General features: G+C 42.2%; 1 protein-coding gene across 1 annotated transcript in view; it reads left to right on the forward strand.

Annotated features, from left to right (window-relative positions):
- The window catches only part of HMGA2 (high mobility group AT-hook 2), a 139101-nt gene extending 135840 nt beyond the window's left edge, over nucleotides 1-3261 (forward strand). Inside the window, exon 5 of the mRNA XM_027106941.1 lies at nucleotides 255-3261. Coding sequence (XP_026962742.1) covers nucleotides 255-302 — 48 coding nt within the window. The 3' untranslated portion in view covers nucleotides 303-3261. The remainder of the gene's footprint in view (nucleotides 1-254) is intronic.
- Nucleotides 3262-15873: the final 12612 nt, after the last annotated feature.

Genomic DNA, 15873 nt, shown 5'->3' on the forward strand with positions numbered 1-15873 from the left:
GCAGACAATTGAATTTGCTGAGCAGCCGCCATGATGTCAAGCCTTAAGTCAACAGTGGCTAATGACTGCTCTGGGAAAAAACAACACCTTGATTCCTCAATTACGGTTTAAGAAGCCCTGGGAACGAGGGGGCTTGCCAATCATCCGCATCCTCTTTTGAAGCCAGCATAATGTGCTGTGGAAACAGGTCACCTCTGAACTGTTTGTCTGAACAGCCCACACAGTGTAATGGTTGTGCCCTTTGTGTGTTCCAGGAGGAGACTGAAGAGACATCCTCACAAGAGTCTGCGGAAGAGGATTAGGGGGCGCCAGCATTCAATTTCTACCTCAGCAGCAGTTGGATCTTTTGAAGGGAGAAGACACTGCAGTGACCACTTACTCTCTGTCGCCATGGTCTTTCCACTTTCATCTGGGGTTAGGGGGCGGGGCGGGGCGGGGGAGGGCGGGGGTGGGGGGAGAAGTCACGTAACCTTAAAAAGGACTATATTAATCACCTTCTTTGTAATCCCTTCACGGTCCCAGGTTTAGTGAAAAACTGCTGTAAACACAGGGGACACAGTTTAACAATGCAACTTTTAATTACTGTTCTCTTTTTCCTTAACCTACTAATAGTTTGTGGATCTGATAAGCAGGAGTGGGTGGGTGAGAAGAACCTCTGAATCGGGTTTAGTCAATCACTGCACTGCATCCAAACCAGAAACGTGTCACCCGCGTGACGCTGGGCATTCCGAACGCTAGGAGAGGCGCGGTGGGAAACACTGACTGCCTCAGACACCACCCAACCCGCTCGCAGTAGTGAAGCTTCTGTTTAGAACACCAAAGATAGGACTAGATACTACTTCTCTCTTTTTCATATAACCTTGTAGACACTTACTTGATGATTTTTTTTTAATTTTTACTTTTATTTCTAAATGAGACGAAATGCTGATGTATCCTTTCATCCAGCTTAACAAACCAGAAAAGGTGATGTTCACTTTTCAAAAAGGGAAGTAAGCAAACTCAGATTGCCAACTCCTTTATTTATGGATGCCACCCATATCAGCAGGAGTAATAAATTTACTCACGGCCCTCATTTTTTTTTTCAGGAACCCTCATCCGGGTAGAATCTACTTCCTACAGAGCCAAATGCCATTTAGCAATAAATCACACTTGTCAGCCTCAAAGCATTTTAAGGAACCTAGACAAGTAAAATTATCCTCTTTGTAATTTAATGAAAAGGTACAACAGAATAACGCATGATGAGCTCACCTGGATTATGAGGTGAGAGGGGCGAAATCCAAATTTCTTTTGCTATAGTTGATACTACAATTTAAAGAACAACGGCAACAAAAAAGCAGGCTCTCTCTCTCTCTCTCCATTGTGTATCAGTTTCTGTGAAAGACCTAAATACCACTTACCTCAAATGAAGCTTATGTGTTACTTCAAGTAACACGTTTTGACATAGGATGGTTGGCTGAGGTGCTTTACTTTGATTTCAGCTCACCATCTCTTCACTCAAACTGCACTTTTAGCCAGAGATGCAATACAACCCCACTGCTCAATACTACCTCTGAATATTACAGTTAATTTACAGTTTAGTACTTACTACATGCTGCTATACACAAGCAATGCAAGAAAAAGAAAAGTAATGGGTAGGTGATGCTAATCGCCTACAGTTCTTTGTGTACACTTAATTACAGTTGAAGAAGCAGTCTCCTTACTGTGTTTCAGCATGGCTATGTATTTTTCTATGGGATTTTTTTTTAATTAAGATTTTACAAATACTTGTTTCAGCTTCTCTGCTAGATTCTCCACATTAACTTGAATATTTTTTAACCAAGTCGCTCCTAGGTTCTTAAGGATATTTTTCCTCCTTACACTACACGTCACACAAAATCTGACTGTAATGTTTAAATATCACCCTCCAAGTTTGTACCTCACATGAATTGTTTAAGGAAATGGACTCATTGACTTGCAAAGACCTACCTCCAGACTTCAAAAGGAATGAACTTGTTACTTGCAGCATTCATTTTTGTCAATGTTTGAAATAGTTCAGACTGCAGCTAACCCTCCTCAAAACTATTTTTGTAAAAGGCTTTTGATAGAAAGGAACATGTTTTTACATACTTTTTTGCAAATAAATAAAATAAAGCCAACCTTCAAAGAAACTTGAAGCTTTGTAGGTGAGATGCAACAAGCTCAGCTTTTGCATGATGCAATCAAAAATATGTGTTTTGAAGATTAGTTGAATATGAGAAAATGCTTGACAGATATTTTCATGTATTTTACACAAATGTGATTTTTGTAATATGTCTCAACCAGATTTATTTTGAACGCTTCTTATGTAGAGTTTTTATTCCTTTCTCTCCTAGTGAGTGTGCTGACTTTTTAACATGGTATTATCAACTGGGCCAAGAGGTAGCTTCTCATGACGGCTTGTGTCAGTCTGGCTTTTAGTACTGATGCCAAATGAAACTCAAAACCATCTCTCTTCCAGCCGCTTCAGGGAGGTAGTTTCAAAGGCCACATACCTCTCTGAGACTGGCAGATTGCTCACTGTTGTGAATCACCAAAGGAGCTATGGAGAGAATTAAAACTCAACATTACTGTTAACTGTGCATTAAATAAGCAACTAAACAGTGGCTCATAAGAAGCCCCGTTCCGTATCTTGGGTTGGGCCTTTTGAAACCTCACTGGCCAGCTCAAAACTAAAGCAGTTGCTCGTGTTGGCCAAACTCGGAGCACCCGGCAGTTTCCATCTCTGATGAAATTACTCTCTTATTTCCTATACGTTGTACAATCAAAACACACTACTACCTCTTAAGCCCCAGTATACCTCATTTTTCATACTGAAAAAAGCTTGTGGCCGATGGAACAGTAAGAACATCATAAAATTTTTATATATATAGTTTATTTTTGTGGGAGATAAATTTTATAGGACTGTTCTTTGCTGTTGTTGGTCTCAGGCTAAGTAAGACTGGACATTTAACTTTTCTACCATTTCTGCAAGTTAGGTATGTGTGCAGGAGAAAAGTATCAAGACGTTGAACTGCAGTTGACTTTCTCCCTGTTTCTTTGAGCGTCTTCTAACTTTGTTCTTCATGTAGAGTTGCTGTCTATGATTGTACTTTGAATCGCTTGCTTGTTGAAAGTATTTCTCTAGTGGATTATCACTGTCTGTTCTGCACAATAAACATAACAGCCTCTGTGATCCCCATGTGTTTTGATTCCTACTCTTTGTCATGACTCCATTAAATGAGTAATAAAGTTTGGTCAAAACAGGTCAAGGAGAGAGACATTCACAAGTCGTTTTGTTGTGTGCACCCACACCTCTACACACACGAACATGAAGTTTTAAAGTACAGAAGGCCCTCTGCGGGTTCCGAATCCGTGGATTCGACCAACCACGGATTCCCTAGAGCCGACTGTACTGAGTCATTTCATATAAGGGACTTGAGCATCCTTGGGTTTTTGTATTGGCAGGGGCTCCTGGAACCAATGCCCCGTGGATTCTGAGCGAAGGCTGTATCATACTTCTTAAATCAACTGCCCTAAATTCACCTTTCGTAGCCTGACATTTAACGCTACAAAGATGACCTTAAAGAAATGTAAAGGAAGAATGGTCTACAGTTTAAAACTAGAGAATTTCCATTGAAGGCCTGCATCTACAAAGTTTGTAATGGGAGTAACTGATATGTCAGTTATCTTTGACTTAATATCTGTAGAGGTCCAACCGTTTGGTGAAAAGAATAAGAAATGAAAGTCACAAAGTGTCTACTGAATAGGAATCTTTTTACTCTGTAAAACCTATAAGCAGAGTCAGAATCATTCCACCAAGTTCAAGATCATCTTTATAACTCTGCTGGTGGTTAGGAGTAGATCCAGGATTTTTTAAAGCCAAATCCTCTGGGTTGTGCTGCCACCACTGTCACTAAAACTCTGTGTTTAGTTCTTAGGAAGCACTTGTTCGTTTTAAGAAATCTCCTGTCAGGAAATTTACTTCATTCCTTCATTTATTTATTTTCACAGCCTATATTTTGTGAGTGCCTACTTTATGCTTTAAGTCCCAGACCAAGAGGGCTTTCAAAATATTATCTCCTTGGAAAAAAAGTATGCAGGTGCAAAAATACAGGCAGCATGCAAAAAGAACCGAGTAAACCATTGAGACAACAAGTTGTAAGAATTTAGAGGAGGGAAATCTGTTTCCTGCTGGGGTGGATCATTAGTTCAGTCTAATAACAGACAGGCCAAATGTATTTAATGTAACCCATATTTGGTCTCTTCATTTTCATTAATATAGAAAAGCACATGAGAAGAAATTACTTCTTGAAAACAAAGAAACCAAGAGAGAATCTTTGGCTTGAAAAAGAAAGACTAAGAAAGGACATACTATGTCCAGAATAGGATAAGTAGATAAATGGGATAAAAGAACTTCCCGTATTTTAGAGTTAATGCTCATTAAATGATCTCTGAGTAAGCTTTTCTTTCCTTTTCTTCTTAGAAAAGTTAAAGCATTGCTTTCAAACAGTAAGTAGTACACTTGTGAAAGTTATTAAGAAATCTCTTAAGTTTAAACCTAAGTTCAAGGAGGGTGTCCAAATGCATTCAAATATCAGAGGAGCCTCTAATATGTACTGGATATCATTTGGGGCAATAAAGGGAAATGAGACTTCCTACCTACAGAGAGTCAAAACTTCTCCTGAGGGAGCTGAACTCAAGAGAGAGTTCTGTAAATAGAACCTTATTGAGTTACCCTGAAAGTGGCTCGACGCATCTTGAACTCTCTGCCAATATCAGAGGCAAATCGCAGATCCTCTCACACAAGGGCTGTAGCGCCGTCATCAGAGAAGGATCCTGGGGCTGCAGGGACACCGAGTCTCAGCCAGTGTAGCATTTCATAAGCGGGGGCCGGCGGTGGAGGGGAATGTTCTAACAGGGCTAGGGGTGCTCGACTCTGGTGAATTCAGGGATGGTAAGTGGTTTAGGTGTCTGGGCAGCAATAAAAACAGTACTGCAGAATGAATAACAATCTAGTCAGTTGGACGTGATGCAAGCTGAGATTAGAGACCAGTGAATGAAACTTCAGAAAAGGGAAACAAGAAGCCCAAGAGAGGGGACCAGGGCAGCATGGATGCACTTCTTATCAAGTTTTATTTACATAAGATTAATGTTTTATTGAACAAGTAATGCTTCAAGTTAGGCAAGGTCATCCTTGAGCAATTGCTCTTCAGCTCTAAGAAATCTGGCCTAAAAGAGGAAGAGAAGTTGAAAAGAATAAAAATTACTTGTGAAATAGGGAATGCAGATAGATAACGACCAGAGTCAGAAGGCAACAACAGAGGTCTACACCCACAGTCTGAGCTTAGCCATCTGTAAAACTTGGCCATCTGGTCTCTTCCTCAAGGAGGTGTGAAGTAGCTGCAGAACGACCCTCTGCCCCCCGCTTCCTCCTCTGCGTTCGGGACTCCATCCACGCTGAGGCAGCCATGCCTCCGTCCTACTCTCATACCCAGTCCCGGTAGAGCCTATGGGAAAGGCCTCATGTCAGTGAGCAGCACCCCACTTTGTGTCCACTTTATAATACTTGGGTTCTTGTCTCCCGCCTCTGAGCCTGATTCACAACCTTAATACCCGCCTCTACCCTCATTCATCCAGGGGTCGTCCCTGCCTCACTCCTACCAGCCTTCCAGGACCCTAATCCTACCCCTGTACTTGATCCAACCCCTTGTGATCTGTTAGTCCCATCTCCCCTTCTCTCATCTGATTATTTTCTCACTTGCGATTCCACCTGTTTTGCGGCTGCCCTAATCCTAGATTAAGCAGACATTCTTGGAAACATGGAGTAACAACATTTGAAAATGCTTCACTGCCAGAACCTCGATGTGGAGGGCGGGTGGTGGAGGGAGGGCGGGGTACCTACCTAGGAAGAAACTTGCTGCAGGAGAAAAAATAGAAGATGCAGATCTAGCCCTAGTGGTCTGCTTCCTCTGAGAAGCCAGAGAGGCAGGAGGAAAGAGGAGTCCTGTAACTCCCGGCCACAACTTCTCCCTGAATATTTGAGATCCCAGGAGCTCTACTGACCTCCCAAGCCATGTCACTGACTGGCGTTTGCTGGTTCTGCAGGCCATGTCAGCTATGTCACAGAGGACTCTAAGGAAGAGAGTTGCCATTTAAGTGGCATCACTCCAAAAGATGCAGGTCGTTCAACCCCCTTGCAAAGGTGGTGATGACCAGGGACACAGGACAAGACATCCCGTTGCCCCATATGGTGCAAAAGGTGTGGACTCTGGAACTAGACTGCCTGGGTTTGAATCCTGGCTCTCCCACTAACTCGCAAGTCACATAACTATTCTGGGATCGTTTTCTTTTTCATCTTTAAATAGAAATAATAACAGCATCTATCTACAATCGTTGTTGCAGGAGTTCCCTGGCAGTCCGGTGGTTAGGACTGCCGTGGCCCCGGGGTTCAACCCCTGGCCAGGGAACTGAGATCCTGCTACAAGGTGCATAGCGCGGCCAAAAAAATAAAAAAAAAAAAAAAAAAAAAGGCGTTGTTGTGAGGATTAAAGAAATCAATATAGGTGAAATGCTGAAAAGCATTCAGCATATAGAAGGTGCTATACAGGGTTGGTTGTTATTTCTGTTATCTGGACTCCGGCTGCAGGGTGGGCTTAAAGCTAGCATGTTTTCCTCTAGTTTCTACCATTATTTGATCTTTGCACACAGGGATAGCCACAGACGTGGTCCAAAAGGTATCAAGGTTTTCAAACCTGATTTTGGTTGTACATTCCATGCATGGAAATCATTAATATAGGTACAGACTCCTTTTTCCCACTGTGGTTTGCATTGTGTTTGATCTCAATGGATTTGGTTACTAAAAGGAATCACCCCTGAAAAATCAGCAAAATGCACATCACCTCCATTACAGCAATGGTCTTAGGGGTCCCTGATGCCCCACAGCTTCATTTGCTTGTGGGGTCTCTTCCTTTCTGCCATTCAGTCCAGCCCTCAGCCCCGGCCGCTCCAGGCTCCTGACTTTGTTCTTGGTTCAATGTATCACAGTGTTGGAGAAGGGGGGTTTCTCGGGGGTCTTCCTCCTCCCAGATCCTAGCACCTAACTCCAGTTCTCCCTCCAAATTCCAGCCTCCAGCTCTAGCCCCCCGGCCTAACGAGGCTAAGCTAAATGCACTTCTACCGCCAGTCTTTGCCCCTCACCTTCTCATTAGCATTCTTCAGGCCACCTGATAGTTCTCTTCTGCCCAGTCCTCTTCCACTGAACTCTGCACCCCCTTTAGATTTCCCTTTGGTCACCTAAGGATACTAGTCTCCTTGGACCAGTCAGGAATAAGTGACTGCTTATTCCAGAAGAGAAAAAGAGAGGAAACAAGGAGATTCTCCCGTGTGCAATTTCCCCTGGTGACTGAACTGGTGGTGTGGAGAAGAGCCAGCCCCGTGTAAAACATGAAATGGGGGCTTCCCTGGTGGCACAGTGGTTGAGAAGCCGCCTGCCGATGCAGGGGACGCGGGTTCGTGTCCCGGTCCGGGAAGATCCCACGCCGCGGAGAGGCTGGGCCCGTGAGCCATGGCCGCTGAGCCTGCGCGTCTGGAGCCTGTGCTCCGCAGCGGGAGAGGCCACAACAGTGAGAGGCCCGCGTACCGCAAACAAACAAGAAAAAAAAAAGCATGAAATGGCTGATGGCCCAAAGAAAAATCCAAACGCACTTGCAGAAGAGAAAACAAACCCAGGAGAGGGGGAAAAGCAGCAGCTGCTTTTTACAGTGGTCCAGCCAGTGGGGCCCACTGCATAACCAGAAAGTGAGGTGAGGTCAATGTGAGCAAGGGTCCCTAAAAACATGAATGGAAGAGTGATACCCTAAGAGTTGCCAAGCGGGCAGTGGACTTTGCTGGAAGGAGCAAGAAAGAGACCTTGTTTTAAGGCAAGATGTTGCTATTTCTGACCATGGTACAATTTGGCCTATCTTGACTGGAACAAATAATGACAATTCTTTTAGCATCTTCATTTTTCGCTTACAAAGCACTTTCACAAATTTCGTTTCTTTTCATCTTCATTTCGTCATCTTCATCTTCAGCACCATGCTGGGTGACATAGCAGGTATTATTATTATTGTTATATTTACTTTAAAAATAGGTTAACTGAGGCTCGGAAACCATTAGTGACTGGCTTGGGAGGCAGAGCTGGTAAGTGGCAGAGCCGTAAGTCCCTGACTCTGGTTCCACACTCTGTTCTCTAGACTATCGTACAACCGTAGACTATCCTATCAGTCACTGCTCAGGATACACTTTCCTTCGGGTGCACATCCCTAACATATTTAATTCTAGCTTCCCAGGCTCAAATTCATTTTGGCAAAGCTGGTTTTCCAGAAGACCACCATCATTACGGCACACCCAGTCTTGGAGTCTTTGCCCCACATCAACTGGAATTCTTCCATGGCACTGCAGAGCATCTGAACCTGGCTATTCATCCCATTCATCAGTCCAAGTAGTCTACATATATGAACTCTTACAGATTTAAGGGATTATCTAAACTGTAGCAAGCAAGACCGTTAAGACCCAGGACATTCTGCGGGGCTGCCAGAGTTTAAGGTCCCATTCCTTTATCTTTAGTCAGCAAATCTGTAGACTCAGAGAAGTTCCCTGTGGCCTTGTACTCTTAAATCAGGCACTTGGCAGGCTGATATATGGTCACTATTACAATGGGATCCATTTGGCCATAAAACAATTACATTCAGCCTAATCCCCAGCCAATTTAATACTGTCATGGAAAATAAAACCTGCTCTTCAACCAGCTAACAAAAATGTGAAACTTTCACAAACCCATGGGTATATTGCACTGCCTGTCCAACTATTGCTGAAGTCACCTTTCCAATACTAAGAAATTCAAAGACCTCTTTTTGTTTTGTTTTGTTTCAGATGTTTTTCTATTTTATTATTTTGTTTTAATAGATCTTTATTGGGTATAATTGCTTCACAGTACTGTGTTAGTTTCTGTTGCACAACAAAGCGAATCAGCATATGCATACACACGTCCCCATATCCGCTCCCTCTTGCGTCTCCCTCCCGCCCTCCCTATCCCACCCCTCTAGGTCATCGCACAGCACTGAGCTGATCTCCCTGTGCTATGCGGCTGCTTCCCACCAGCCAGCTATTTTACATTCAGTAGTGCATATATGGCAATGCTACTCTCACTTCGCCCCAGCTTCGCCCTCACACCCCACGTCCTCAAGTCACCTCTTGACTGTGATTGCTTTCTCTCCAACTCTGTTGCCACTTCTACACTATCCCCTCTTTAAGCCCTGGCTGTGTAGTCTCACCCGCCCCCCTCAATCCTTTCTCCACCCTCAGCAAGTGGGATCTTTCTAAAAACACAAATCTGATCACAGGCCGAATGTCTGCAAATAAATTTCAAAGTCTTTCCAGTGGCCCGAAGCGAGTGGCATGGTCTGGCTCTTATTCCTCTTCCAGCCTGAGCAGTCACTGGCCTTCCCCACTGTTCCCCAACAACGTTGAACCCCTTTGCACAGGCTGCAGTACCCTCTGCCTGGAATTCCTTCTCTTCTCCCGGTCTCTCTTCCGCCCTAGCAAGCCTCCTCCAGTTCTTCAGTATTACTCTAGGGGACCTTCTCTGCCTTTCTCCCTGCCCACATCCTGCACACAGTCAGGTCCTCTGTATATTCTCTTGGAACACTCTGGACTTCTCCCTGGTAGCAATTCCTGCAGTTGTCACAAAGCTTTGTGTAACATGCCCCCGGGGGATGATGAGGGAAGATCCGTCTTACCACCTCTGCCTCCCTAGCACCTGGCACAGCAGCTGGCCACAGAAGGCCTTCCCAAAATGCGTGCGCAAATGAATGAATCAACCGCGCCGCATCTCCACGGGGTTATCTGCTCAGGGAGCAGAGCTGAGACCGAGCAGATAGCCCAGTGGAGACCGGCAGCCTCTCATAGGCCTTTTCCAAGGTCTCTCCTGTACTCTGGACCCCCGCTGACCTTCATTCAGACCTCACTTTTCCTCCCCTGTGCAGGATTCTGCACCCCAAACCTCTCCCCTTTGTCTCCCCATCACCCCCTCAACACATCCAATGTAATCTCTCCTTGACTCCATTACTGTCAGTTCAGCTTTCGGCCAGCATGTTCATTTTTAAAAAAAAACAACCGGTAGGCAAATGAACGAACAACAGATGCTACCCAGACAAACACGTAGCACGGTGTCTGAGATACAGTATGGACTTGAAGCTGATAGTGGTTGCTTTAAACGGCTTGGTCTCTATTTTACTTTCCTCTGCCACAGCACTCCGATTTTTATTTGCTTTTTAATTTTTTGGAGGAAGTTCCTCTCCCTCACTCTCAGCCTATGAGATTCCCCTGGTGGCAGGGGAGAGCATGTGACTTAAGCTAGGCCAGTTGCTCTATTCTGACCCCCTGATAGGTTCAGGCACATGACCCAAGGCAAACCCGTGAGATTTCATGTCACCACTTTTCCGGGACTAACTAGGAGAATGAGCCTTTCTCACTCTGGTGGAATGAAAGCTGGTAGGATGCATGCCTGCAACTTCTGAGGGGAGGGTGGTGAAGAGGAAGGCGTGTTGCCACAGCAACGAGATGAGCTTGCCTGAGGATGAAGCCCACACAGACAGGAGGCAAGATTTGGAGACAGTCCAAGTGTGGAAGACATTATTTGAGCCTATCGTGCCCAGAGGCTAATAACGTTTCTTCTTTCCTTGAAGTATGTCAGATTTGGGTTTTTCTCACTTTCACCCGGAAGAATCCTGACTATGCCGTAAATTAAAGAGCAAAGAAATGAATGAACACAGTGAGAGTCAGCAGAAGTAACCTTCAGAAGGCCTTGATTCTAGTGGTTCTACCACCCTCAGAGTGTAAAACCTTGGACAAAATTCTGAATTTCAGTTTCCTTATCTACAGGCTTAGGAAGGTGGTTGGATCAGATCTTTAATATTCCTTCTAGGTTTAAAATTCTAGGATTCTGTGATACCAAGATGCCCACAAAACCTAAACACAAAGGAATCAGTTCCAAGTGATGAGAATTTAGAATAAGGAAAGAGTAACGGATGGGGGGAACCCTTCCTGGCTCTCCCATAGCTCACGTGTACATGGCTTCCTATTATATTTCCAGGTAAGAGAAACAAGGAACTTCCTGGACTGATAACAGAAGCTACTGGAGTCTGAAACCAACAGATGGCAAAATAGCAACCTGATAGTCAGCAGTGGAGTTTCACGAGAGAGCTTGTCTATTTCACAACCACTGCAGTTATATGTGTATATATATATGTAACACATATACATACAGGTATGTATGTATAAAATATATATATATTTATATATTTAACTTAATATAATTTAAGTTAAATAAATTTAACTTAATTTAATATTTATATTTTAATTTATATATTAATATATTTATATATATATACTTAACTTTAAATATGTGTGGGAGATATGTCCTTCCTCAAATTTAAGATAACATAAAAAGTAATTCATAATTAAGCATAAATAATAATAATAACAATATACAATGGCAACTAGGGTCTAGTAAACAAAGTAGAGCTAGTGAAGAAAGTAACTGAAACATCACATATTATCACCCATAGATGAATGAGAGATAATGTGACTATTATTCTGGTAATAGATTTGGGACCAACACTGTTTCAACTTGTAACTAAATATGTCTCTGGAACACCATTCAGGTCAATGATACACTCTGTTTAACCAAAGTACTTTTCTTACAAAAGAAAAAACTGCCGAATGAAAAGAGACAATGGGCCAGAGTCTGATCTCACATAAATCAATGAAAAATTTCCCACAATTATTATTAATAGCATCCTGATGTATACATTTTCCCTCAGAGTTACATAAACTGAAAATCTAGCATCACAGATAAAACACATAAGCCATCAAAGTAGAATAATTTTGTTCTTCTATTTTTCTCTTTGATTTGCTATTTCTTCGCCTGTCACATACTTGAACTAAAAAATGAAATCTTGCCCAATTTCCCAATAATCACAGAACGACCTTAAACAATCATCTTTCAACTAGCCTTAGATTAAAATTTTAAAATCACCTTTAAAGTTCTCTTTCAACTTTTTCCTGTCATTTGGAAGGGCATTCAGCGCATATTAGCTCTGGTCAAATGAAGAGCAGCAGTAGAAAAGGCATGAAGTAACTACGATGCTTCTCTCATGCCAGCTGAGGGGATGGAGGGATTGGTGGCGGAGGGGACTGTATTGGAAACTTTTTTGCTTCACATAATTCAGAAGCTGATCTCATGAGTGATAAGTTCAATTTTCAGTGTGGTCTTTGTTAACTATTATTCAAAGGCTCTGAAGAAATAGGAATATATAACAACTTTCCCTCACCTATTTTTCAAGCCATAAATAAGAGGCTAGGTTACAGCATGTGGCACAAACCATTTTGAAAGCATTTTACTTTCTTCTTTCATGGGGCTATAAAATTATATGGTGCATTCTCAACTTCGGAAATTGCTGGAGGAAAAGAGCTTAGGAAATATTTATTTCCTACAGAACACAGGAAGTAGGCACAGCCTTCTCGTTATCTCTTTTTCCCTTAACTTCTGGATTTAGGCCAAGATTATTTAACTCATTAGCCTTTCACTCAGAAATTGTTAAGCACAGCTGTCCAGTTGTTTTGGTTGTTATTTTTCATACATACTCAGTATGTGAAACTAAAGTGGAACTGTACACAGTGACAGTGGCTTTCATTCATTCATTCATTCATTCATTCAAATGGTTACTGAGCACCTACTACATACCAGGGCACCACACCGTGTGCTGGAGGTAGCAAGGCGAAGAGTTCAGTCTCTGTGCCCAGGGATCATGAGGTCCAGCACAGGAGACTGAAAATAAATGGCAGCAACAAGTCAGTCTATGAAGTCAATGTCAGAGGGATACTCCGGGAGCTGCAGGATCCAATTCAGGTGGGGTCATTGTCGAGAAAGGCTTCTCCAGGGGCACATCTCAGCTGAAGCCTGAGAAATGAGGAGGAGTTTAGTCAAGCAAAAAGGAAAGGGAAGAAGGGGCTGCTCCCAACAGATCCAGAGCACAGTCTAAACCCCAGAAGCGTCCAAACGACAGAACTGTGCTAAAAGGATTTTTGTTAACAGCTATCAATGTTTCAATTTCACCTCTGCAATGATGGAAGAATGATTTGCCGCGGTGACGGCACCATGTGTTCCTGAACCAGTGATGGATGGCGTCACAGCAGAATATCGGGGCACAGACAGGAGGAAGCAGATCAGAGCTGAGGCCCAAAAATGACTCTGTCAGAAGCCATTTCATGTTGTGAAAATCCCATAAATTTCCTGAAACAAAGGTCAATTACACTTCAGATGAACCGACTGAAAGAGAAATGTGGAAAGAAGGGTGGTGGGAAAGCAAGCAGATGACACAGACAGATGTCTCCAAAAGAGCTTACGCACAATTTTTCCTTCAGTTTCTATAGTTCCTGTTGACAGGTGCTTTTGCAGTTCTATGAGGATTTCCTAATAAATAAAAACTTTAAAAAATATGGCATGATGCTTTGTTTCTTGCATTTTAAGGAGAGGAAGAGGCATATCAAATTCATATCTTTGTTATGAAGATTGAGAAGCAGAATTTATTCGATTGAGTTTAAGCTTACTAAATATTTACATTTGGGGATTGAGCGAGTTTTTTTTTTTCTATTTTTAAGTTAAATCCAGATGTTTTCAATCCATGTAAAATGACAACAGATATGTAATACATTCCTCAAGAATCCATATAAAGCTTAGCACAATGCCTAGCATGTAATAAGTGCTCAATAAATGTTAGCTATTATTATTGTTGATATATATTTACAGAAAATAAATACAAAATGTTTTCTAAGACATATACACTCTTAAAAAAAACAGTGCACGGCTTCCCTGGTAGCGCAGTGGTTGAGAGTCCGCCTGCCGATGCAGGGGACACAGGTTCGTGTCCCGGTCCGGGAAGATCCCACATGCTGCGGAGCGGCTGGGCCCGTGAGCCATGACCGCTAAGCCCGCGCGTCCAGAGCCTGTGCTCCGCAATGGGAGAGGCCACAACAGTGATAGGCCCGCGTACGGCAAAAAAAACCCAAAAAACAAAACAAACAAACAAAAAAGTACAGTCACATGGTGAAAAAAGCAAATAGTTTGCAATAACTTACGATGAAAATCAACAGCGACTTGCCCCCTCCCACTCCTACGCTCCCATCTTATTCCTCAGATGCAGTTAAGTGCCTTTGACTGTTTTAGTAATTGCTTCAGGGGGTTGTCTCATATTTCTAAATTATAGGCCTATATATCATTTTATTGAGAAACCAGTTTGAGGCGTTATCAACTGAATTCTTTCCACAGCAGATGAGGGTTTAGATCTCTTGAGTCATTCTATTATTCATTCAGTCAACAAATAATTATTGAACACCGACTGTACCAAGCACTGAGTAGGCGCTGAGGATGCCCCAGTGAATAAAACTGACCGAATGCCTTACCTGCAGGGAGCTTACATTCTAATGGGAAGAGAGACATTAAACAAACAAGTAAAATACATTGTATGCCAGGTGGTTATAAGTTGAAAAGAGAACAATTAAGTAAGGAGGGGCTAGGTGGAGGGACTACAGTTTTAATGGGCTAGTCTGGGAATGCTTCACTGAGAAGTTGATTATTTGACTCTAATCTTGGGAAATTTTCTTATATTGTTCCTTTGATAATTTATTCACCTTTGTTTTCTCTATTCTATCTTCTGGATGCCCTGTTGATCAGATAGGGCTGGTTTAATCCTCTACACTGCTTGGATATTTTAAATATATATTTTTAAATTTCTCTGTGTTTTGTTTTCTGGGGATTTTCTTGATTTTATCTTTTCAACTCTTCATACCACAGGTATATGGAGGTCTTCTTTTTTTCTTTCTTTCTTTCTTTTTTTTTTTTGAGACACTTGAGGTCTCCTGGGAAGTCACCTCTGACTTCTAGGCTCAGGAGAGAAAGTAAATTGATGACATTTTATGCCCAGAGAAATGGATGGCAGTCCACTGACCCATGTAATCACCCGGATTTCAGCCCTAAGCCTAAATACCACCCACTACTCTACTTGGACTTCCAGAATCCTAAGTCTTTCTGGGATTCCTCTGGGCAAATCTGATTTCTCTTGTCTCTGTCTTCCTCTGTGTGCAGTGGAAGAGGCAGCTTCTTCTGCTCTGCAAAATTTGCTGAATCTGTATTCCAGAAATATGTGGAAATCTCTTATTTTTTAATGATTCCAATCACATTCTTTGTGTACTCATGGATTTATCGCTTTTACATGCCTTTACTATGATTCTGATGGAATCTAGGGAAGAAGAGAAAATTAATGTATTGTGTAACCTGCTGTCTATAACTGAATATCCATGTACAATTTTTAAAAGCATTTATTGATTGCTAATTTCCATCATATATGCATACACTTATGTACATTTTCCATTTGTTTATCCAAAATATATATTAATATATGTGTCTATATACACAAATGTATGTGTATATCTGTATGTATTTGTGTGTGTGCGTGTGTGTGTGTTAATCTTTTTTCCATCATTCCACTCTTTTGGAGTTAAGATGTGTAAACTCAAGAAAGATCATCAATCTCAAAGACATAAAGTCCTATACATTATGTTTCAAGGTGAACAAGCATAGCATATTTTAGGGCCTGTAAGAATGGCTAGAGTGTAGGTTTGTTTTAGGAAGAGGGAAATGATCACACAAGACTCTGGAGAGAAATTTTTTAAAACAGAGCCAGATCCTGAAGGACCATGTAAACAAAGTTAAGAAGTTTGAAGTTTATTCTATGATCTATAGGGAACCACTGAATGAGTTGAGCAGAGAATGAT

Source organism: Aethalodelphis obliquidens, unplaced genomic scaffold (genome assembly GCF_003676395.1).
Source record: "Aethalodelphis obliquidens isolate GAN/ISIS:26980383/991018 unplaced genomic scaffold, ASM367639v1 scaffold8, whole genome shotgun sequence".
Taxonomy (NCBI): domain Eukaryota; kingdom Metazoa; phylum Chordata; class Mammalia; order Artiodactyla; family Delphinidae; genus Aethalodelphis; species Aethalodelphis obliquidens.